At 40.4% G+C, this 22,903-nt stretch overlaps 1 protein-coding gene across 2 annotated transcripts in view; it reads right to left on the bottom strand.

Annotated features, from left to right (window-relative positions):
- The window catches only part of beta'COP (coatomer subunit beta'), an 81,231-nt gene that overhangs the window by 39,095 nt on the left and 19,233 nt on the right, over window positions 1-22,903 (bottom strand). For both annotated transcript variants that reach the window (XM_068393547.1, XM_068393548.1), the window contains exons 4-9: window positions 14,624-14,772; window positions 5,975-6,173; window positions 5,168-5,358; window positions 4,637-4,836; window positions 3,502-3,701; window positions 1,177-1,351 (exon numbers count right to left, since the gene is read on the bottom strand). In XM_068393547.1, the coding sequence (XP_068249648.1) occupies window positions 1,177-1,351; window positions 3,502-3,701; window positions 4,637-4,836; window positions 5,168-5,358; window positions 5,975-6,173; window positions 14,624-14,772 (1,114 nt within the window). The remainder of the gene's footprint in view (window positions 1-1,176; window positions 1,352-3,501; window positions 3,702-4,636; window positions 4,837-5,167; window positions 5,359-5,974; window positions 6,174-14,623; window positions 14,773-22,903) is intronic.

Here is a 22,903-nt window from a genome sequence, read left to right as displayed (position 1 = left end):
AAACATTATGGAATACTTCTTGGGTCAAAGGAAACAAATGATTATTTTCATTACATTTCTGTATAACGTAAAATCCATTATTACTGACGAGTAGTTTTATATCTTTCAACGGCTATTTATTGTGGAATTATTACGGAATAACATAGTTACTTCAATTGATATAATTCTTTTTTACTGTACTGTATCGTGTTACGCTTTTCCCAAGACTGTTGCTGATGTTCAGGGAAAGAAGACGAGGCTTTCCATGGAGACGAAGCTGGAGATAATCAAGAAGTATGAGGCTGGCATGTGATTAAGTGTGATTGCTAAGGAATAAGGCCAAAGCAGAAGGAAGCCATCAAAGCAGCAACACCTAGAGGTGGAACTTTTTACCAATACGAGGAGCCACGTCCATGATGAGATGGAGAGACTGCTCCTCCTTTGGATTAAGGACAGGAAGATCGCTGGAGACACGATCATCGAGACAACAATCTGCCAGATGGCCAGCGCCATTCTCGGTGATTTCTTCCAAGACACTACAAAATATAACCATTATTCTCTAAGTCTTTTGGGTAGTGCCATAGCCTCTGTACCAAGTTCTTCTACTGTCTTGGGTTAGAGTTCTCTTGCTTGAGGGTACACTCAGGCACACTATTCTCTGTTTTCTTATTTCCTATCTCGCTAGGCTACTTTCCATGTTGAAGACCTTAGGTAAAAACATCCTGTTTTTCCAACTGGAGTTATACCTTACCTAGTGATAATCATCATCATAATCTCCTACGCCTATTGACGCAAAGGGCCGCTGTTAGATTTTGTCAGTTGTCTCTATCTTGAGCTTAAAAATCAATAATTCTCGACATCATCACCTCCTACTTCACACTTTATAGTCCCCAGTCATATAGGCCTGGATCTCTCAACTCTTCTAATACCTTGTGGAGCCCAGTTAAAAGTTTGGTGAACTAATCTCTCAGGGAGTGTGAAGAGCATGCCCAAACCATCTCCATCTACCCCTCACCATGATCTCATCCATACATGGCACTTGAGTGATATCTCTTAAAATAATTTAATTTCTAATCCCATCCTGCCATTTATAATAGTAATAGAAATAATCCATTAACATAAAATGTGCACTCTGAGCTATTAGACTGAGGAATTTATCATAGTTACCCCTAACCAACCAAAAAACATTATACTTACTTTAGGATGAAGTAATTCTCATCCGTCGCAATGCATACATAGTCCCCATTCTCAGACCAGAACACCTGACGGGGCTGGATCTCAATGCGGCGGACAAGTTCCTGCGTCTCCCAATCGTAGAAGGCGAGGCCTGTGGCGCTGGATCTGCATCCTAACAAATACCCACCAAAAATAGCTGAAAGAGAAGATTGATAAGGATAAATAAATGCACATCCTAACAAGGTTCAAAATCAAAGCATACTACATATACTGTACTACATTAAGACTACAGAGGATACTGCTGTTCCGATAGTTTTGTCTCTTACTTTTCAATTACCTTTGCATCTTCACATATAAATGTAAAACTTCTTTCCATTAAGGTAGTGTGTTTTCAACACTCAGTTAAGGATAATCTCACATGTCTAGCAGAGTGATTCAGCAGTATGGTTAAAACTTACTTTGATCACTAAACCTACCTCAAGATCATTAATTTTGTTTGAAAAGATCGTAATAGAATATATATATATATATATATATATATATATATATATATATATATATATATCTATATATATATATATCTATATATATATATATATATATATATATATATATATATATATATATATATATATATATATATATATATATATATATGATCAGCACCCAAGACCCCTCTCCACCCAAGCTAAGACCAGGGAGAACCAGGTAATGTCTGCTGGAGACTCAGCAGATAGACCTGTTATCTCACAAGGAGGGTGAGGTTGCAGACACTACAAGAAACTACTGATCTTAAGCTGGTCTTGAACCCCAGTCGGGGATGTTTTCACAACCCTAAAGGATCATCATCATCATCTCCTACGCCTATTGACGCTAAGAGCCTGTGTTAGATTTTGCCAGTTGTCTCTATCTTGAGCTTTTAATTCAATACTCCTCCATTCATCTTCTACTTTCGGTTTCTTAGTCCTCAGCCATGAAGGCCTAGGTCTTCCAACTCTTCTAGTACCTTATGGAGCTCAGCTGAACGTTTGATGAAGTTTGTGACGAGAGCGCTTATAGTCTTGCAGCGAGACATCTCGTGAAGAGACAGAAGGCGAGGAAGAGCAAGAACGATTATGTCTCTACCCATGTCGCCTGTGTTTCCGAAGAGAACGACTGGGCAAAGGAGTGCGAGCTCTCCTTTTCCTCTTCTCTCTCTCCCTCCTAGCCTCCGAAGAGGGTGAGGACAATGAAGTGGAGGAGGAGGAGGAGGAGGTACTGCGATGACCACTTCTACATACTTGGCAGGGGAACCCTCAGAACACCTATGACCTCTGTAACCAGGGCATAGGGAAAGAGGATCCACCTCCAGCGGCAACATAAAGGCGCCCTGAACACTTCCTCAAAATAGAGGACATCATCTAACAAAGAAAAAGAAAAAGGATTAATCAAAACTCAAAAACAGAAAGGCTAGTCTGCCAGGCAAATAAAACGAAAGCAGCGGTGTTACCACTGCGACGGCTAGAATTTGATTGAAGGTAAACAGCAGCTACCGACCGGCGGTCCTCCACCACTAACAGGTGGGTAATTACCTGCCCGGTCGTTAATGACCTTATTAAGGTTTTTCTGCCGTATTTTCCAGCTCACGCTAGAATATCTCCTATAGTAAAGAATGAGGGTTTGTATCAAGTGTAGAAACAAATACTGTATTAGGTAATTCTTGATTTTTAAAATTCTTCTGAAATTGAAAAATAGAATCCAAAAATGTTTGATAGAGCATATGACATCCTACTAAACCAGAAAATGAAATAATGATGTACAGCAAGAAAATATTGATAAAATATGACTTATATGATTGCTGAATTATGACGCACCATAATAAATCTATGGAAAATTCACTTTTTCAGTTTGAAATACGTCAAAATCGACTCACGACACGTCTCTCGGTCCCTATCTCTGTCGTAAGTCGACGATTACCTGCAAATCTATTGGAGATAGTTTAATTGTAATACCATGTTTCACGTCCATATAGTAACAGGTCTAACTAAACTGATATATAGTCTGATTTTTATATGTAATTTCAGGCAATTTGATTTCAAAGTTTTACTTAACCTAGCCCTTGTCTGATTTGCTTTTCAACCTTTCACTAAACTAATTCTAAAGACCCTGTATTGGAGATCATCGTTCCTAAATATTTAAATGATTCTACCCCATTAATCGTTTCTCCTTCCAATATTTCATCTTCCATTGCATACTGTTATAACTATATTCTTCAAATTGCAATCTTGCAATAAAATAACACTAGGTTGTACGTGTAAATTGACGAACGTTAAAGATTGGAGTCAAGAATACCATCATGTGCCTTACCTTCACAACCAAATTCTGGCTTGAATGACTTCTTTTCTTTAAAGTTTTTGAAGAGTTTGACAACGAAGTTTGATTCTCTGATGGCATATTCAGAAGAATCGAGCGCCCACACGAATTCGAGTGCTGGCCCGAAAGCCTTGTTTCGAAGAGCCATGGCTGTATAGATGATGTATTCGCCGTCACCACAGACCACTAAAAACCTATAAAATATCGGCATGCATACAGATTATGGATCATCTTAAAGTTACTAAATTCATTAGGTAGTGGTATTTGAAAATGTAAGTCATTAACCCTTTTACCCCCAGGCTATTTGGAACTTTCCAACCCTTAACCCCCAGAGGTTTTTTTTTTTTCAAGCACATTTTGCAGTACATATTTTTTAAATTGCTCTAACAGCCTTAATTTTTGTCATAGAGAGGTCAGGTTGGTCTCATTCTCTTGGAAAATGCCTGAAGTTTCTCAAAAAATTATCAAAAATATGCAAAAAAAAATTGTAAATAGCAGTTTTTGCAAGGACGCACCGGTACGTCCATGGGGGTAAAGGGATGTGTTTTGTGAAACGTACCAGTACGTCCTTTGGGGGTAAAAGGGTTAAGTCTGTCAAAAAATACTTTAGATATTATCCTGCAAGAATTGATGACCATGTTCTGGAATTCTCAATGTAAATGCTTCTTTCCACACAGAGTCTTATTAGTGCCTTCAGTTTTCCTTGTTACAAGTTTTGGCCGTACCCCAAAAGTGACATGAGCAGTAATGATGAATATTCTACCTTACCCCAAAAATGACATCAGCAGTAATGATGAATATTCTACCATGCATTTAAAATTTACCAATACAGTTGTAATAACAACAGTAGTAGCTACTCACTCCTGGAAGGTTTAATAGGACTTGAATGAAGGATGTATAAAACAATTAAATATACAGTACTGTAAGTGAATAATGTACTGTTCTACATCCAATGAATAAAATAAGCAATCATTTCAAATGGATTGTTAAAATTAGTTAAGAAAAAAATGGTAAGCTAACTCAGGTTTTTACTGGATGAAATAAATAGCAGTTTCCATTTGAGATTAGATTCAGTTAGTAAGTAGCAGACTTCAAGTTTATATGTTACACAAAACCTTCACCGTCTCACCTTCCATTAGGATTATGAGCAATGGTTTGAGGGTAGATATCACAAGCCCCAAGGTCTTTCACGGCTAAGGGTAGTCTTTCTCCATCGAGAATTTCTGTCTCTCCCATAGCCTTCAGATTTGCCTGTTGAATCTCCGAGTGCCGGGCCCAAACAATCTTCCCACTCACATCCATAGACATTGCGGGTTCCTCGCGGCCGAGCTGGCAAAATAGGTTGCATGATTAAATGGTACAAGGATTAAAGAATGCCTTATACGTATATCTGACTGAATAAATTTTGATAACTAACAAAGATTATATTTTAACTTATGATCAAATTTGGGCAAAAACAATAATCACAAAAATTATCGTAAAAATGGTCTTAAATAAAAAAAAGCCAACAAGACTTCTAAGATTTTTAAGTTTTTACATTATCTAAACTCAATATTTTTTTTTGCACTAGCTAAACACAAAAGTTCTTACATTTAAAATCAAAATATTTTACAAATTAAATATTTGAAAATCGAGTTAAAAACTCAAAGAGGACCCTCACCTTGATCATAACGCTTCCCTCGTCATATCCAAAGCAGACATTGTTGGACCCTTTCAGAGAGCAGATACACCAAACTCTATCTAACCCGTAGTTCAGGGTGCTCTCCAGCCGGTAGGTGTTGACGTGCCAAACGCGAACGGTGCAGTCCTCGGACCCCGTGAGAATGATGGGCAGCTCGGGATGGAACGAAACTGGAAATATGAACCGATATTATTGTTTTATAAAAATGCTCATCATCATCAACTCCTCCTATGCATACTGACGCAAAGGGCCTTGGTTAGATTTCGCCAGTTGTCTCTATCCTGAGATTTTAATTCAATACTTATTTCCCACTTTACACTTCATAGTACTCAGTCCTGGGTCTTCCTACTCTTGTGGCTTGTGGAGCCCAACTAAACGTTTGGTTCAAAATGTTCAATAATAACAAAATAAAAAATGTGACAACTAGAGGACAGAAGACTGCCATATTCAAACTTCATTCCCTCCAGATCCTAGGGGTTCCAAAATTTATCTATGGCAAAAAAACTTTTATGGGAATATAAAATGTCAATGAATACAAAGTAAATTTACTAGTTATGCCATCATTTTTAATTTGAATGTATTTGTACTTTACAGCAATAAATAAAACAAAGAGATACACCGAAAGGTAAACATTTTGACAGCAAAATCTCTTTGGAAATATTATGATAAAAAAAATATTCTCTAACAATTTTAAATGCTTTCTGGACAAAGATAAAATATTTATATATATGAGAGAGAGAGAGAGAGAGAGAGAGAGAGAGAGAGAGAGAGAGAGACTTCACTTACCAGAAGATACATTTTGTGAATGTCCCTCAAGGGTCTGGACACAAGTTTTGTTTTGGTAATCCCAAATCTTGACCAAGCTGTCGTCAGCCCCCGAGATGAGGTATGGCTTGTCGCCACCGTGGTAATAGTCCACACAGTTGACACCTCTCTGGTGGCCTTCCAGAGTGAAGTTTGGCTGGGATGAACCTAACTGCCATACCTGAGAATGAAAAAACGAATTTCTTATAATGAGGCCTATTTCAATATCAACAGTCAACATTTACTATTCTAAACATTTCTATATAACGGCAAATACTTAGGGAATTAAATTTTAATTTCCTAAGTAATTCGTATTTTCCTACCCATAAAAAACAGACCTTTAATAGTACATAATCAGGTTCGTCGGTATAATCCTATCAAAGATTGACGGAACATAAAACATTTAACGCATTTAAATCACATCATATACTCATTTATGACCTTTTAACAATGTCAAATCATGGTCTCTTTACGTATTTAAATTCAGTGGTCTACAATAGTGATCCACCATATTGTAGATTCATGGTTAAATATTGCCCTGCTTGTGTGTGCTCCTGTTTATTCTGTGTTTGGCAAATCACTCAATATTGTTGTGATTGCATCTTGTAGGAAGGTAAACATTCATAAGAACCTTTAATATACCACCTTGGGCCTAAGACACGATATGCAACCATATACAAGTTTAGTTTCCCAAATTGTGTGTGCACCGGCCAATTCCACTTAAATATGGAGTCTTATCAAATGAATTTCCAATGAATAGCGGAATACTCCAAGGGAATGTGTTGTCACTTATGTTGTTTATCCTCTTCATGGATTTAGTAATGCGTAGAACAGTCAGAGATAGTGGAGAAGGATTGGACTGGATTGGTGATAGGAATTTAGCAGACCTAGAGTATGCTGATGATGCTGTCCATGTTAACATAACACCACAGGATTTGCAATGCTTGCTTACCAGAATGCATGAAATATCACACAAGGTTGGGCTGAAGATAAATAGAAGGCAGACAGATGATGAGAATTTCCAATGAATAGCGGAATACTCCAAGGGAATGTGTTGTCACTTATGTTGTTTATCCTCTTCATGGATTTTGTAATGCGTAGAACAGTCAGAGATAGTGGAGAAGGATTGGACTGGATTGGTGATAGGAATTTAGCAGACCTAGAGTATGCTGATGATGCTGTCCATGTTAACATAACACCACAGGATTTGCAATGCTTGCTTACCAGAATGCATGAAATATCACACAAGGTTGGGCTGAAGATAAATAGAAGGCAGACAGATGATGAGAATTTCCAATGAATAGCGGAATACTCCAAGGGAATGTGTTGTCACTTATGTTGTTTATCCTCTTCATGGATTTTGTAATGCGTAGAACAGTCAGAGATAGTGGAGAAGGATTGGACTGGATTGGTGATAGGAATTTAGCAGACCTAGAGTATGCTGTCCATGTTAACATAACACCACAGGATTTGCAATGCTTGCTTACCAGAATGCATGAAATATCACACAAGGTTGGGCTGAAGATAAATAGAAGGCAGACAGATGATGAGAATTTCCAATGAATAGCGGAATACTCCAAGGGAATGTGTTGTCACTTATGTTGTTTATCCTCTTCATGGATTTTGTAATGCGTAGAACAGTCAGAGATAGTGGAGAAGGATTGGACTGGATTGGTGATAGGAATTTAGCAGACCTAGAGTATGCTGTCCATGTTAACATAACACCACAGGATTTGCAATGCTTGCTTACCAGAATGCATGAAATATCACACAAGGTTGGGCTGAAGATAAATAGAAGGCAGACAGATGATGAGAATTTCCAATGAATAGCGGAATACTCCAAGGGAATGTGTTGTCACTTATGTTGTTTATCCTCTTCATGGATTTTGTAATGCGTAGAACAGTCAGAGATAGTGGAGAAGGATTGGACTGGATTGGTGATAGGAATTTAGCAGACCTAGAGTATGCTGTCCATGTTAACATAACACCACAGGATTTGCAATGCTTGCTTACCAGAATGCATGAAATATCACACAAGGTTGGGCTGAAGATAAATAGAAGGCAGACAGATGATGATAATTTCCAATGAATAGCGGAATACTCCAAGGGAATGTGTTGTCACTTATGTTGTTTATCCTCTTCATGGATTTTGTAATGCGTAGAACAGTCAGAGATAGTGGAGAAGGATTGGACTGGATTGGTGATAGGAATTTAGCAGACCTAGAGTATGCTGTCCATGTTAACATAACACCACAGGATTTGCAATGCTTGCTTACCAGAATGCATGAAATATCACACAAGGTTGGGCTGAAGATAAATAGAAGGCAGACAGATGATGAGAATTTCCAATGAATAGCGGAATACTCCAAGGGAATGTGTTGTCACTTATGTTGTTTATCCTCTTCATGGATTTTGTAATGCGTAGAACAGTCAGAGATAGTGGAGAAGGATTGGACTGGATTGGTGATAGGAATTTAGCAGACCTAGAGTATGCTGATGATGCTGTCCATGTTAACATAACACCACAGGGATATAGTAAGGGATATAGCTATACAACTTAATAGAAAAGAAGTCTAATTGCAAGATGTATATAGCCCTTATTGCCAGAAACCTGGCTTGCACGCATGTGTACTTGTCCATCTGCGCCGGCGCATGCATAATCTCTGCCTCCAGGAAAAGTTTGCAACGAATCCGGTTGCGGGAATAATATATGTGCGATGAATCGCAACATTATTATTGCCCAAGGAATTTTTGATCTTTGATTACCTGTAATATTTTTTGAATGAGCGCACATTTTCTCAAACAAAATATACAGTTATAAAAGCGATCATTCCTCCTTTGGTTTGCCCCTCCTTTTTATGGGAGGGCGTTCATACACAAACAAGGATGTCTGGTTTCCTGTGGGCGGGGTTTGAAACGTCCGTAAACGTAATGAAAAGCTGCCCACGCTGTTGCTATCATTCTAAAACATAAGCTAACACTGTTCCTTCGGGACTAATTGTTCAAGACAATAACCCTGTAAGGGTAGAATAAAAGGTCTCAGAAGCGTATCGTGTAAAACTGTAAGTCGTTGCACCCAAGATACAATGACAGGAGCGGCTGACTCAATCAAACGGTAGAACCCGAGTTTATGACAATAACCTCACGGTTTTGTCTTGGCTAGAGCACATGCTCCAGGAAGGCTTACGGCCTTTATGAAGTTTTAACAATACCCGTTGAAGTTCTAAAACTTCTCAAGAACGAGTCTCCCGAAAAGGATGAAGTCTCGTATGAGGGGATTTGCTTCAACAAGACCAGACACAGATTGCCATCGACCGCTTACGCGAAGGAGTTGCCATCAAACGCTTTCTTGCTAGCGAGAAAACTACCGTCTAATTCAGGCAAGGTCGCCAGGGGAAATGAACTGGAATGAAAAGAATTTTTCATTCTCCGCTAATTTCCGTCCTGGCAGTAGAGGGTTTCTCGATGACAAGAAAATATCACAAGCCCCCTGGTAACCCAACCCAACCACTCAGCTTTGATCCACGAGTGCCTATTTACTATAGTTGCCACAAAGATTCCGGGCAAAATAAGCCCCACCCCTTGATGATGATATAGCCAATCACATTGTCCCCAAGGTTAGCAGTGGTCAAAATACATCCTCTTACAAGTTTCAAACTAGGGGTTGTAGTGGCTGATGTGGTAAAGTCCCTAACTGACGAATGCCAGACTGGGGTTTGAGTCCCGCTTGAATTCGTTGTTTTTTTTGGTCGCTGCAACCTCACCATCCTTGTGAGCTAAGGATGGGGGGCTTGGGAGAACTTATAGGACAATCTGCTGAGTAATCAGCAGCCATTGCCTGGCCCTCCTTGGTCCTAGCTCGGGTGGAAAGGGGTCTTGAGTGCTGATAATATGTATATAAGGTCAGTTTCTAGGGCATTGTCTTGCTTGATAGGGAAATGTCACTGTTTCTTGCCTCTGCCACTCATGAGTGACCTTTAAAATTATAATCACTTCAAGGGGATCTGTTGTGGACCCTGTTGATGCGGGAGACATCATTGATATTATTACAAGCTAAGCTATAACCTTAGTAAGAAAAGAAGAATGCTATAAGATTAAGGGGTCCAACAAGGAAAAATAGCCCAGTGAGAAAAGGAAAAAAAGGATAATAAACTACAAATGAAAAATCAAAAAAAAATATTTTAAAATTAACAACATTAGGGGCTAGAGCTTATTTTGCCCAGAATCTCTGCGGAGACTATTGTATGGGAAGATCGCCTGGAAGTATGGAACATGAATCCCTTTGTGTGTGAAATCTTTTGCGTGCCGTTTAGTAAAGGCAACCAAATAACCTTGACTTGATATCAATCAAATAATGGTAAAATCCTAACCCAACTAGACCATTATATTGAGCATTATGTTGCATTGTGTTTGTATTACCCTACAAGCCAAGCATTATCATTAGTTGAATTATTTTCGTCCTTGTAAAAACCTTATGCAATGTACAGAATAGGATCTCAAACTTGCAGAAGCTAATAAAATACTAGGCAGGCACTCAGTAGAGTGCAGACCTCCGCTGCGGCAACTAATTTATCAACCTTGACCTTAACATGTATTATTGGCATAGATTTTTAAACACTCAAATATGAATAAAGTTTGAAGTCTCTGTGACAACGATGTCCAAACTTACGGCTGTTTACATGAATTGGACATTTTGCTTAACCCTGGATAGGTACGGTGGGTCGTTTGCGACCCCGAGCGTCAAAAAAAAACAGGTTTTTCTCACGTGACTCACCCCTGTGACTGAATTTGTGGGTGATCGACCTGCAGGAGGTGTCTCCCCTACACGCTCTAGTAGTGTCCAGATGTGCATTGCTGTAGCTGTACTCCTTCCCCGATTTCTGAGACGCGTCGGGGTCGTTCGCGTCCGAGTTTACCCTTCTGAGGTAGTTTGCATAATTATCAAAGTTATTACGTATTATGAAATTGTTGTAGAATGGTGCAACTTGTATAGGTTATCAGTTGTGGAAAGTCTTGGTGGATTGTTTGGCTACCATGTGCATGTTTTTTTTTTTAGTTAAAATGTCGTTCATCACCACGAGGACCATTTTACCGCGAGTGCCCCTTTTTCATTTTTTTTCATTTTTTTGCCAAGTCATTTTTCCGTAAGATATTGCCAAATAGTGTCGTAAAACTTTTGCTTGTTTAGTGTTGGAAAGTGTGTCTAGATGATCTGGCTACCCATGCATGACTTTGTTTTTGTCAGATACGACGTAGTTATTGGTATATTGGGTATTTAACTGCGGTTACCAATTTCTGTTTTTTTTTCAATATTTGTAAAAATTACTACGTAGTAAGGAATTGCCGTATATTATTCATTTTTTTTTTCATGTTTATGTGTTAGAAAGCGTGCCTTGATGGTTGGGCTAACACGTGCATGTTTTTTTTTTTTATCTGAGATGTCGTATATTAGAATGTCGGGCATTTTACCGCGAGTGTCCCTTTTTAATTTTTTTTAATTTTTTTGCCAAGTAATTTTTCCGTAAGATATTGCGAAATAGTGTCGTAAAACTTTTGCTTTTTTAATGTTGGAAAGTGTGTCTAGATGATCTGGCTACCCATGCGTGATTTTGTTTTTGTCAGATACGACGTAGTTATTGGTATATTGGGTATTTAACTGCGGTTGCCAATTTCTGTTTTTTTTTCAATATTTGTAAAAATTTACTACGTAGTAAGGAATTGCCGTATATTATTGATTTTTTTTTCATGTTTATGTGTTAGAAAGTGTGCCTTGATGGTTGGGCTAACACGTGCATGTCTTTTTTTTTTTTATCTGAGATGCCGTATATTAGAATGTTGGGCATTTTTCCGCGAGTGCCCCTTTTTATTTGTTTTGCATTTTTTTGCTTAGTCATGTTACCGTAAGGAATTGGCAAGTAGTGTCGCAAAACTTATATTTTTATAGTGTTGGAAAGTGTTTCTAGATGATCTGGCTACCCATGCCTATTTTTTTTTTAGCCAGATATGGCGTATATATAAGTATGTGTTCGATTTTCATGTGATTGCCATTTTTCCGTTTTTTCCCATTTCTTTCAAAATTACTACGTACTAAGGAACTATCACAGAGTAATATTTCATTTATATGTTTATTTGTCGGAAAATATGCCTTGATGGTTTGCCTAGCACGTGGCTGAAATTTTTTTTTTTCTGAAATGCCGTATATTAGAATGGCCATTTTTCCACGAGTGCCCCTTTTTATTTGTTTTGCATTTTTTTGCTTAGTCATGTTACCGTAAGGAATTGGCAAGTAGTGTCGCAAAACTTATACTTTTATAGTGTTGGAAAGTGTTTCTAGATGATCTGGCTACCCATGCCTATCTTTTTTTTAGCCAGATATGGCGTATATATAGGTATGTGTTCGATTTTCCGGTGATTGCCATTTTTTCGTTTTTTCCCAATTCTTTCAAAATTACTACGTACTAAGGAACTATCACAGAGTAATGATTCCTCTAGATGTTTATTTGTCGGAAAATTTTGTTTACTTTTTTTTTGATTGAATATCATCAAATTTTTTTAGCTAAAATATTGTTTTACATTTTTTTTTTTCGATTTTATTTCCCTTCAAAAAAATTTTTTTGGGTCAGAATTTTAATTTTATAGTCATAAAATAATCGACAATTATCCAGCAACCCACCATACAATTTTTATGCATATCCAATAATAATTAGATTAGTAAATAACACCTTGAAATTGACATACCCTTCCTACATTTCAAGTGGCAGATTAGGGAGTCTGAGTCAGTGTGGTTGGCGGCCATTTTGTGGACATATCCGAAGCGTAAGCTGCCCTATCTATATATATTCTTGTTCCCTATAGAATTTGTGATATTTTGGTATATTTTTACCTGCATAAATATCATATTATATATTAAATATATGTATTTTTTTACGAAATTTCCAAGTACTCAAAAAATTACCTTTAGATATGGCCCCTGATATAAATGTAATTTACAAAATAATGAAGATTTTTTTACATATTTCTATTTTAGGATAACATATGTTTATTCCCTAAAAAAATTAGCCACTTCCTATTTCAATTGGGTACCCAAAAAAATTCATGAAATTTGGACAATTTTTTTTGGCCAAAAAAAGTTACCCTTTTTTTCTCATTTCAGATCTTCACCTCCATGGGTCTGACTTCATCCAAAATACATCAAGATGTGTCCTAAACATTCAAGAATCAATTCCTAAAAGGATTTGTGTATATATGTATAAACCTTTTTTTTATGAATTTTTATGTCAGGTCTTTTTTTTTTCCTACTTAATTTTTTAAAATATTTATAATAAATAGTTTTTCTGCAGATGAGTAGTATTTATCTTTACAGTTGTTTTAAGCATTCATTGAAGTTTTTTTTGGCAAAAGAAAAAAGGAGGTTACTGCAAAAACTGATTTTTCAAGAATTTTTTTTGGCGTCGGGGTCGTTCGCGTCCGAGTATACCCTTAAAGGGGTGTCCGAGGACTGTACCTATCCAGGGTTAAGGGGAGCATCCGCCTTTGAACCCAAAACCGTTATTTATCACTGGATGAATCCAATTTTTCTATATACTATACCTACTAGTGCATATATAAATCTGTGCGAGTTTCATTGAATATGGATCATCAATTTTCTTTTAAATTAATAAAAAATCTATTAAACAAAAAGAATTAAATTCAATTTTTATTTAAAAGCACTAATCAGAATTAACTAAAAATTTCTACGAATTTTGTTAATTATAATATAAACAAAATGCCAATAAGAATTTCCCATATTTTCGGTATTTTCTTTTTATATAAATATTTGTATATTCTAAATTTGAAAAAATATAGAAAATAGAAAATACTTTAGAAAAATTTCCTCCATACAAAATAATGTAAATTTATTCACCTTTACAATGATGTAATTGGATTTAAAAGAGATTGATAAATAGCGGAGAAAAATAGTTTTGAAGGTCAATAAGTAGTTTTGAGATATCGACGGTCAAAGTTTATCTATGAGATTCTGTGAGAATATGAAGGAAAGTAAAATATTATAGCTTTCATTTGCAAATATCGTCATAGATACTTATTTAGAACTAGTCTAAATTACTTGAACAACTAACTTTCTTACCCGATACAATTTCTACGCATTACCGCAAGCAACCCCCCCCCCCATTAGGGCTACTGATCACTCTCCACCATCATCACTTCACTGCTGCCAGACTCGCCATCACTCGTCTACCTTACGCTTTTTGGCCCATCTAAATTGATACATTTCTCTTTCTGGCAGATAAAGACCTCCTTTTGTGTTTGGACATTATGGAAAGTTAATCAAGTACCCGATATTTGGAAAATAAACAAAACCACTCAAAGTGTAAACAACGTAAAAACTGGCACATTATACTGTATGTCCATACCCATAGTGGATGCTCCCCTTAACTGTGACCTTGACCTTCCAAAATTTAATCATTTCCAAATTTTTACATAACAGTTAATCCCTGCAAGTTTCATTATGATTAAAATTGTGGTCAGGAAGCTGTTCACACACACACCCAAATTACAAAACACATTGGCGGAAGTAAAAAGGTAATCCTTCAACATCATCATTCACTTCACATGCTTGCCTCAAGTACTTACCTTAACTGTTCTATCTAAGGAAGCAGAAGCAAATGTGTTGTTGTCCTTTGGGTTAATAACGATCTGCATGACATAGTGCGAGTGACCTTCAAACACTTGTTGGCATGACCATTTCTTATCCCAGTTCCATAACTTGATGGTCATGTCATCTGAAATTGAAAAGTGAATTATAAAAATGATATTTTAATTATAAAATAAATTTTTGAATATACTTACCCGGTGAATATATAATAGCTGAGCCTCCGGCGGCTCGACAGAAAAACACACAAAAACTCGCGAGCGATCGCTATGAAGGTTGCGGGTGTGCCCACTAGTGCCAACTATCGGCCAGATACCGCATATACATGTAAACAGACCCAATTTTTCTCATCCCGCTGGGTCTCTATCGGGGAGGAAGGGGGGGCCTTTAATTTATATATTCACCGGGTAAGTATATTCAAACATTTATTTTATAATTAAAATATCATTTTTAAATATTTAACTTAGCCGGTGAATATATAATAGCTGATTCACACCCATGGTGGTGGGTAGAGACCAGAGTTAATTAAGTTTACAGCGTATATGCTTAGAGTTTTTGACAGTTATATCATAACAAAACCCAAATATATAAAGGTACCTGGTAAGGAAGTTGACTTAGACGATTACTCTGCTTTATTAGTCTGTCTTCCTCACGAAGCCCAGCGATCCTCTTAGGATGCTGAAAGACTCCCAGGAGTTGAAGTATTAAGGGCTGCAACCCATACAACAGGACCTCATCAAACCCCTAATCTGGGCGCTCTCAAGAAATGACTTTGACCACCCGCCAAATCAACCAGGATGCGAAAGGCTTCTTAGCCTTCCGTACAACCCAAAAAACAAGATTAAAAACATTTCAAGAGAGATTAAAAAAGGGATTTTGACGTAGGAAAAATCTATTTCTGGGCGAGGGACCTGTGCCGCCCAGTGAATAAGCTCCATTTAGCACTTATTCTTAGGTAATTTACTGCTAAATATACCAGAGAAAAAATGTAAAGGAGTGCTAGGTTAACTAGCTCGCTCACCTATTGGTATCGGTATAAAATTGGGCGTATAATCCAGAGGTCCCGCACTATTTAGATTCATCCACGACAAAGACCCCAATAGAGGAGAGCCGTTCAACCTCACTCGGCACCACCAACTCTGCATCCGCTCAGAACCCAACTCCTTAGCACCCAAAGTTTGGGGACTCCAAGGGAGAGGAGCTGGGAGGGTTCACTGGGCGGCACAGGTCCCTCGCCCAGAAATAGATTTTTCCTACGTCAAAATCCCTTTTCTGGGCTCGAACCTGTGCCGCCCAGTGAATCTATACAAGAGAAATGTCACCAAACTTGCAAGATAAAGGAAAAAACATAAGCGTAAGGGAAATACAGGATGCTTTAATCAGAGATGAGTGCCACAAAACAATTATAAGGGTATCTTAAAAGGAACATAAATCCACTTGGTAGAACAACTGACAAATAAGGTATAATAATGCCGTGAGTGATAATATATACAGATACTCAGGAGTTAAACATTTACAAATATAATAATAGTATTCAGGTGCGAAACCAACGAATACAAATAGGGTATAAATGAGGCAGGTAAGGGGGAGAGATAAAATGACAAGGCATTAACATGTGAGTCACCTGGGAGTAACTATGCTCCCTGCAGCTACTGTAGAAAATTTTAGGGCTTCCAAATGTTTAAGGTAGTGTTTCTTGAACACTGACGGTGATTTCCACCCTGTATACCTGGAAAGGTCCGTAAAATTCATGTGGTGAAAAAAGTTCACCGAAGTAGCAACTGCTCTGATATCATGTGCAAGAGGAAAAGAGTCAGGGCTAGCTTGTTTAATAAAATACAAAATTTGTTGCCTGATCCCTTTAATAGTAATGGTACCACCTTGTTCTCTAACGAATAGAGGCCCCGAGGAGTTAGAGGAGGTCCGGGATAAATAAGACCTAAGAGTAGTAACAGGGCACAGAGACGGATCTTGCGTGAGGGGAACAATTTTCCAGGAGGACCATCTGTTCTGAGGGTCTTCGTTCTTAGCCAAAAAGAATTTGTTAGGTGAAAGAAGGACCTCTCCCGAAGGAAGGAACTCAATATGACCCGGGTCTCTCGACAAGGCTGCCAGTTCAGAAATTCTTACCCCGGAAGACAAGCTCACCAGGAAAAGTGTTTTCCTGAGAAGGGGAATGTAATCACAAGAATTGTTAATGGTATCAGAAGCCAATTTGAGTACATCATTAAGGAACCAGATCACCGGGGTAGGACGAGTAACCGGTTTCAGTCTGGCACAGGCTTTCGGAATTGAAGCTAACAAAGAGTCATTTAAGTCTATGTTAAAACCCACTAGGAAAATCTTTTTCAAAGCAGATTTAAGTGGTGATAGTATTGGCTGCCAGACCTGATTCTAATAAAGTTCTAAAGAAAGTGACTGTAAGGTTCAGGTTCATACAGTGCACGTCTGAGTCCATAAAAAATTTTGCCAACTTTTTAACTGCAGAATCATATTGGCGGATGGTGGAATCCCGTTTATCTGATTCTAGAAACAAGGTGTTTTGAGGATCGATATTGGCACCATGCATGGCCGCAAACTTCATGAAGTCCATAAAGTTAGGGCGCTCTGAATGTTTGAGAAAGCGTACACAACGCGTGTTTGTACTATCTGAGACAGAACCGGATTGGGTATCGGGTGAGGATATAGTCTCAACTCTCGCAGGAGAGGATACCAGTTGCTCTTGGGCCAGTTGGGTGCGACCAAGGCTACTTGTCCCTTGAAGGATCTCAGTTTGTCTAGGACTTTCAGTAAAAGATTCACCGGGGGAAAGAGATAAATCCTTTCCCAAATGTCCCAATTCTGTGACATGGCGTCTGTGGCGTAAGCCTGAGGGTCTAGATTGGGAGCCACATATACTCTCAATTTGTGGTTGGACTCCGTGGCGAAGAGGTCCACTTGGAGACCGGGAACCCGAGAGAGAATCCACCGGAATGACTTTAGATCGAGTGACCATTCCGATTCTAGAGGGGAGGTCCGGGACAAGGCGTCTGCCACTACGTTCCGGACTCCCGCCAGGTGGACAGCTGAAAGATGCCAACGGTTCGAGGCTGCTAGGGAGAATATGGCTACTAGAACATGGTTCAGGGGCCCTGATTTTGACCCGCCTCTGTTGAGGCAGCGGACCACCACTTCGCTGTCGAGGACCAGACGAAGGTGTTGTCTCTTGGATAGAGCGAGACGTTTCAGGGTTAGAAGAACTGCCATGGCCTCCAGCACATTGATGTGAAATTGGCGGAATAAGGGAGACCAAAGACCTTGAACTTTCCTGAGCTGAGAACAGCCGCCCCAACCTGATATGGATGCGTCCGTGTGAATGATTAACTTCGGAGGCGGGAATCGAAGGGGAACTGACTTTGACAGATTGTTGGCTCTTGTCCAAGGAAGAAGTCTTTCCCGTAGAATGGGAGGAAGGCGGACTTTCCTGTCCCGGAGCTTCCGGTTCGCCCTCGAACGCCAGACACGATTGATATCTTTCAATTTTGCCTTCAGAAGTAGATCCGTCACTGAGGCAAATTGAAGGGACCCTAGAATCCTCTCTTGGAGACGTCTGGAACTTACTTTGTCTTTGAGAAAGCGTTTGGTGTTCCTTGCAATCTCTAACCTCTTGGGTTTGGGAAGACACAGAGTATGAGATATAAGATCCCATTGCAGGCCGAGCCATTGGAACTTTGATTTCAAAAGAAGACGGGACTTCTTGAAGTTGATCTGGAAGCCTAGAGATTGAAGATATTGGATGACTCTGTGAGTGGCTTTTAGGCAATTTTGGGAGGTGTCTGACCAAATGAGCCAGTCGTCCAGATAGGCTACTACTTGAATCCCTTGATTTCTGAGTTCCTGAACAGCGACTTCTGCTAACTTTGTGAAGATCCTTGGGGCGATGTTGAGCCCGAAAGGCATCACTTTGAAGGAGTAATTTTTGTCCCCTAGGCGGAAGCCTAGATACGGACGGAAGTGTCTCGCTATCGGGACGTGATAATAGGCGTCTGTAAGATCGATAGAGGTGGTGACGGCCCCACGGGGAAGTAAGGTCCGCACCTGCGAGACGGTAAGCATTCGAAACTTGTCGCATTGAATGGACAAGTTGAGAAGGGATAGGTCTAGAATCACTCTTCTCTTGTCTGAATCCTTCTTCGGGACACTGAACAGCCGACCCTGAAACTTCAGGTGTTTCGTTTCTTGTATGGCGTTCTTTTGTAACAGATCCTGGACAAATTCGACTAGGTCCGGAGTGGAATGTTGATGAAATTTGTTCGGAGGAGGAGGCCCTTGAATCCAACTCCACCCCAGTCCCTTGGAGATGATACTGAAAGCCCAGGGACTGAACCTCCATTTGTTGCGGAAGGCATAAAGCCTCCCCCCTACCTGCTGCACCTCAGTATTGGCTTGAGGAGTTGCCTCCACGTCCGCCTCGGAAGTTCTTTCCCTTGCGAAAGCCTCTTCCTCTACCTCTGTTCTGGTTTGAACCACGGTGGTAGCCTCTACCTCTGCTATAACTCTGGGAAGAGCTATGAGCCTCATAAGACTGGTTAAAGGCAGGAGAGGTGGTGGAGGCACCGGAAAGCTGGCTCTTAGGGAGCAGAACGGTGACATAGTCGTCCGAAGGAGCCTGAGAGGTGGAAGGCTGCGCAGGAGCAACGGGAGATGGAGGAAGAGGCAGTCGGAAATTGGACGAACTACTCTGCTGTTGCCTGAACTGGGTGGAGGTATACGGGCGGAGCTTCTTCCTACCCCGGGCTTGGTAATTTGCGGGGTCATATTTCCGTTTAGGAGTCAAACCCCAACGGGCTTTAAGGCTCTGATTGACTCTAGTGGCCTCTGCCAAGACTTCCTCCACAAGATCCTCAGGGAAGAGATTTGAACCCCAGCAGGAGGACCGGATAAGCTTATTAGGCTCGTGCCTAATAGTCGCCTCAGCCAGGACGTGTTTGCGACACCTACGTTTAGCAATAGCGAAGTCATAAAGATCATAATACAATGATTGCAACGTAGCCTTATTGAGAGACTTAAAGATACTCTCAGTATCATAAGTCAAGGCTATCGACTCCGTGGATGTGGCCAAGTTCAGAGTTCGGCCAACACGTAGGCGGGAATCATACTCCTGTTTAATGAGGGATTCCGGGAGACGGGGAAGCCGCTCACTAAACATAACTGAGGCACAGTCCGCTGATAGCTTGCCAGAGGTAAAAGTGGTATGGACATTGTCCCAACACTCAATGCCAGAAGGAAGGAGGAGGGAGATCGGATCCACCTCTCGGATGGGAGGCAAGAGCTTCTCCTCCAGAGCATATTGGAAAGCAAGCTCTGCTACCTTATTGACGCATGGAGTCACGGTGTTTTTGTCCATTAAAAACATTGTGAAGGAACTCTTATACGGCGTCAACATGGTGTTGGTGCAACCAATGTCGTTCAGGAACCTAGCCCAAACAGATTGGGCTTGTTCTTTTGGGAAGATGACGGTCTCTCTGGGGACCTTATCTAGCCGAACCAGAGCTTCCTCGGTAAGCCTGGCATAACCATGAAATGGAAATGCCAGACCAGGAGGAAAGAATTCAAAGTCCTCTAGAGGACGAGTGCCAAGACCTTCCAAAGTTAACATTCCGTCTGAGAACGGAGAATGAAGAGCCATGCGCCAAGGATTATTCTTGGAAAACGGCGGAAGCTTAGAGGCATCCGGGATGAGAGAGCTTTGGACTCGCTCCGGAGCACCTTGCTCTGATGCCCCAAGTCTCTGACCGATGTTAGAGAACATCGTGTCCATCTTGGCCTGCATTTCCGACACCAACTTAGCTTGCATCTCCGACACAATGCGAAGCATGGCTGATTCGGAAAGGCCCGGGCTAGGAGCAGGAGTGGCGGATTGTACTCCCGGGTCGTGAGACTTAGAGGAGGAGCCGGAAGCCTTAGATGACGGGTTTGTATTCTGCTTAGAACTATGGGAAGCCTTGTGAGGCTTACGAGCTTTAGGTAAGGTTCTAGATGTAGACTTATCCTTGGGGGGAACCGGGTGCGATCGTTGAGACGAATCACGGTCCCCAGAAAAACCATGAAAGGAAGAGCGATCAGAAGAAGAAGAAAGAGCGGGGCTGAGGATAGGAATCTCAGCGCCGGTAACACCTGGCTCACTTACCACCCTACCTGCGTCCGGATCATCCAATAACATGGGTTCGACGTCCAGGTTCATGGAAGCAACATTGTCTTCCAGATTTCCAGGGGCATCCGACGGATCTTGATCTTGATCAATAAACCCCGCTATGGTGGCATCAATGTGGGCAATGATGGGAGCTGCAACATGCCTAGCCACAGCGGCTGAAGACTTGGCGTTAGGAAAGACCATGGCACAATAGTCTTCGGATAGGACGTAAGGCTGCTTGGATTTCACGTTTCGGGCAAAACCACCAACCCACACTTTCAGTGTGGCCCGAGCCGCAGACTTTTGCTCCGGGGATGCCTGAAATAATAGCGGGAGTTATAAACAGGAAGACTCCCAGTGGTCCTTCAAGACCATAGAAATCTTACTAAATAGTGTATGTATACCAAAAAAGGTAAAATAAATAAGAAGGCAACATAGCCAACAGGACTCACCGAGTCAGATCCAAGGGTGGTGATGAGGTCAAAACAGACCATGCAGTTATCAGGGTGCCAGACCACGATGTCCTCCAGCTGAACCCCGCAGAGGGCGTGAGACCGACATACGGTATGCCCACAAGGCTGATGCAGAACAGCCGCACAGGCCGTCGTCTGACAATGCACCATCTATAAAAAGAATAGTATATGAGAAACTGTAATTCTCTTAAGTAGGGGCGGGTCCGGAGGACCCGGGCCTAACATAAGTCTAACTTAAGACTAGAGCTTAACTGTAATACTCTTAAGTAGGGGCGGGTCCGGAGGACCCGGGCCTAAACATAAGTCTAACTTAAGACTAGAGTATAGCTATCCATTCCGGTCGAGCCGGGAGCATAAAAAGGATGCAACAAAGGATTAAGACACATAGTGTCTGATTTCCCGGAGCGAGGTTAAGCCCCGGGCCGGGAAATAAAAGTATATCCATAAACCAATTCATATAGGAACTCCGAGATAGTAATCTGTCATATATAATCATATATAATCATAGGAACTCTTATAAATTAATAGGGGGGCGGAACTGTAGATAAGAACCGCCAACCGAACCCGGAGGGTTTCGTATAACATAATAAAAGTGTGATAAGTGAATATAAAATAGGGTGCACCGGGATCCAACTCTGTTGACCGGTGGCCAACCCGTCTAGACAGAGACGAACCCGCCGGGACACCCGGAGGACAAAGTCCATACACACTGAACTACCCCCTCTAAAAGGAGGGAAGGCAACGGTCCCCTAGGGGAGGGGGGAGAGAAGCCTAGCCGCCCACCTAGCGAGAGGGGGAGCTTGGGGGAGGATCACGTGATACGGAGCAGCAGGGCTACCAACTGACGATCCCCAACCAGACAGATCAAACGGAGTAATAGCACAAATATTCATTATAATAGTAATAGCGTTGAACACTTATATAAATATACACATAAAAAATTTAGGGCAAGGCATGCAACATAATAAATAAATCACAAAGGACACACCTGATGACTTATAAAATAAAATTGCCGCCTAGTAACGAAGGTCGGCAAGCCATAACGATACGTAACTGATATCGGCCCTAAAAATGAACCACGAGGGTTCTAAACGCTAAATAATGAATATCCACAATAACAAATAACATTTAATTAATAATAAAAATAATACACATAGTAACACCGCGAGTGAAACTAAAAGCTCTCAAAACAGGAGTACCAACTGTAAGCGGAATCAAGCAAGATCGATATGAACGAAGAGAATAAACCCCTATAATTTAAATATTAAACGATCTAGATTGCTCAAAACACAGCAAAACATAGCTTGGTACTTAACTTAGACGGTGTCTCCTGGGAAACCGATGAAGAAGCCATAATCCAATGGAAAATAGCGAAATACGAGAGCACAACAAAAAAGCGGGTTACAACACAGGCGTGCTAAAAGGAGTTGGGTTCTGAGCGGATGCAGAGTTGGTGGTGCCGAGTGAGGTTGAACGGCTCTCCTCTATTGGGGTCTTTGTCGTGGATGAATCTAAATAGTGCGGGACCTCTGGATTATACGCCCAATTTTATACCGACACCAATAGGTGAGCGAGCTAGTTAACCTAGCACTCCTTTACATTTTTTCTCTGGTATA

This window comes from Palaemon carinicauda, chromosome 19 (genome assembly GCF_036898095.1).
Source record: "Palaemon carinicauda isolate YSFRI2023 chromosome 19, ASM3689809v2, whole genome shotgun sequence".
Classification (NCBI taxonomy): Eukaryota; Metazoa; Arthropoda; class Malacostraca; order Decapoda; family Palaemonidae; genus Palaemon; species Palaemon carinicauda.
The sequence above is the reverse complement of the archived record's forward strand: the minus strand, read 5'-3'. Positions and strand labels throughout refer to the sequence as shown.